The following is a 2,500-nucleotide window of genomic DNA, read 5'->3' on the forward strand; positions in this document are numbered from 1 at the left end:
AGATTCAGAGAAATTAAGATAGACAGATGGAAACACAGATAAAAAGAGAGAGAGAGAGAGAGTCAAGTGGCATTAGCTCCCTCCCTCTCTCTCTCCCTCTCTCTCTCTCCCTCTCTCTCTCTCCCTCTCTCTCTCTCTCTGTCTCTCTCTCTGTCTCTCTCTCTCCCCTTCTCTCTCTCTCCCTCTCTCTCCCCCTCTCTCTCCCCCTCTCTCTGTCTCTCTCTCTCTCTCTCTCTCTCTCTCTCTCTCTCTCTCCTGTGCTCTCTGGTCAGTCAGTCAGAATGATGTGTTCTGGGTTAGACTGAGACAGCCTCACAGCAGGGTCTCCAGGGGTGGCCCACACACACACACACACACACACACACACACACACACACACACACACACTCTCTCACACACACACACACACACACGAAGAAGAGCACACGCTTGAGCGCACACACGCATGTTAAACTCAAATCTCTCTGACAACGATCCTTCCCTCGCCGCTTGTGTGTTATCCACACAGACATGGATACCTCCACCAGGGAGAACACATGCTTCAACACACACACTCACACAGACCACAGACACAGACACACACACACACACAGACCACAGACACACACACACACAGACACACACACACACACAGACAGACAAACAGACAAACAGACATACAGACAGACAGACAGACACACACACACACACACACACACACACACACACACACACACACAGACAGACAGACAGGATTGAGGGAGGGGGAGGACGACAAACAAAGCAGAAAGAGACAGAGGAGGAGGGGAACCATCTGACGAGATCTCATCACATCACATTACTCTACATTATCCGCTATAATTGCTTTTTTTGACTGGTAGATTTTGTGCCAGCTGTATAATGTGTTATTCTAGTGTTTGTGTCACGGCTGGAGAGTTTGATCATTACGAGCATCAAGGAGGCGTCTGATTCGCTGCTTTGGCTGGGGAACGGCACGATTTCACAGCCAGACAAAATGTGTTTTGTGTTTTATGGAAGTATTGGAATTTAACTTAACACCCCCCCCCCACACACACACCTCCCCAGTTTTATCGACATCCAGCATACGTACAGACACGAGTGTCAGGTTGATGTATTCTAATGTCACGGTGGTGCTGGGTGCTGTGGGGGCAGGCTGGGTGTGGAGGAGACACAAGGGCAGGCTGGGAGATTTTGATCACATGTCAGTACAGACGGTACTTGAGAGAGAGGCCCAGCTGAAGTCCCAGAGACCTCGCTCAGCAGACCCACTGGGTCCAGCGTGGGAGGAGAGGGTTCTATACAAGAGGCAATTTTTGTCAAAATGTTCTTTAAGTGGCTGAGTGATGCTCATTCTATTACTCTCTCTTTTCACTCTCTCTCCTCTCTCTCTCTTTCTCTCTCTCTCTCCTCTCCCTCTCTACTCTTTCTCTATCCCTCTCCTCTCTCTCGGTCTCTCTCCTCTCTCTATCTATCTCCTATCTCCCTCTCTCTCTGTCTATCTCCTCTCTCTCTGACAGTGTGAAGCCCAGAAAAGGAGGCCTGGTCCCCAGACACTGGATGGCAGTAGGAACAGTGGCTCATGGGATATGCAAGGCGTGTCCAGTCATCCACCCCAGCCCAGTGTGTGGCTCAGACGGCCACACCTACTCCTCCAAGGTAACCCCTGGAAACCACCGGTTTAAACTGGGGGTTTTCCTCTCTGTTTCTACTTTCCCATCTCTCAATCTCTCTGACCCTATCCTTTCTTCTTCTCTTGCAAAGTCTGTCTCTGTCTGTCTGTTCCCTCTTCCTCTTGCTATCCCTCCCTCCCTCCCTCCCCTCTCTCTCTCTCTCTCTCTCTCTGTGTCTGTCTGTCTGTTCCCTCTTCCCCTCGCTATCCCTCCCTCCCTCCTCTCTCTCTCTCTCTTTCTTAATTCGATTCAATTCAATTCAATTCATTTGGCTTCATTGGCATGAGCAAACAAATATCTACGTTGGCAAAGCATCAAAAACAATCATAAGATAAAGAGGTCCAAAACAGAGAAGTAAAGACACAACAAACAATCAACAGTTATGGTCCACTGTCTGTCCTTGGGATGTGGCACCAAGCCTAAACTGTTCCTGCTCGTGTATCTGGGTATTCCTTGCACGTTCTTCATGTTGGATTGGTTACCGTGGACAGGCAATTTGCCACTGTGTAATCTCTGTTTAGGGCCAGATAGCAACTCAATTTAGTTCATTTTTTGGTCATTTCTTTTACAATATGTTACATAACTGTCTTTTTTTGTGTCTTGATAATGTGATTAGGTCTGATCTCCTTGGTGTTGCTGTCCTGAGGCTCTGTGGGGTTGGTTTGATTTGGGGAACTGGGCTTCAGCACCAGCTTACTGGGTTTGGTTGTCTGGTACTTTGCAATGACAATAAAGTTGAATCTAATCTAATCTAAACTGTTTGAGGTAACTCTTCTCCAGGCTCACCTCTTGGCCAATGATGGATGGCTTTGTTATATGTGTTTGGGGGG

The 2,500-nt window shown here is 48.2% G+C and overlaps 1 protein-coding gene across 1 annotated transcript in view; it reads left to right on the forward strand.

Moving 5' to 3' along the window:
- The window catches only part of spock1 (SPARC (osteonectin), cwcv and kazal like domains proteoglycan 1), a gene marked incomplete at both ends in the record, with an annotated part of 176,524 nt that overhangs the window by 123,948 nt on the left and 50,076 nt on the right, over nucleotides 1–2,500 (forward strand). Inside the window, one exon of the mRNA XM_080526994.1 lies at nucleotides 1,518–1,656. Within this exon, the coding sequence (XP_080383120.1) occupies nucleotides 1,518–1,656 (139 nt within the window). The remainder of the gene's footprint in view (nucleotides 1–1,517; nucleotides 1,657–2,500) is intronic.

The sequence above is a fragment of the Nansenia antarctica genome, assembly GCF_963989245.1.
Source record: "Nansenia antarctica genome assembly, chromosome: 3".
In the NCBI taxonomy this organism is placed as follows: Eukaryota; Metazoa; Chordata; class Actinopteri; order Argentiniformes; family Microstomatidae; genus Nansenia; species Nansenia antarctica.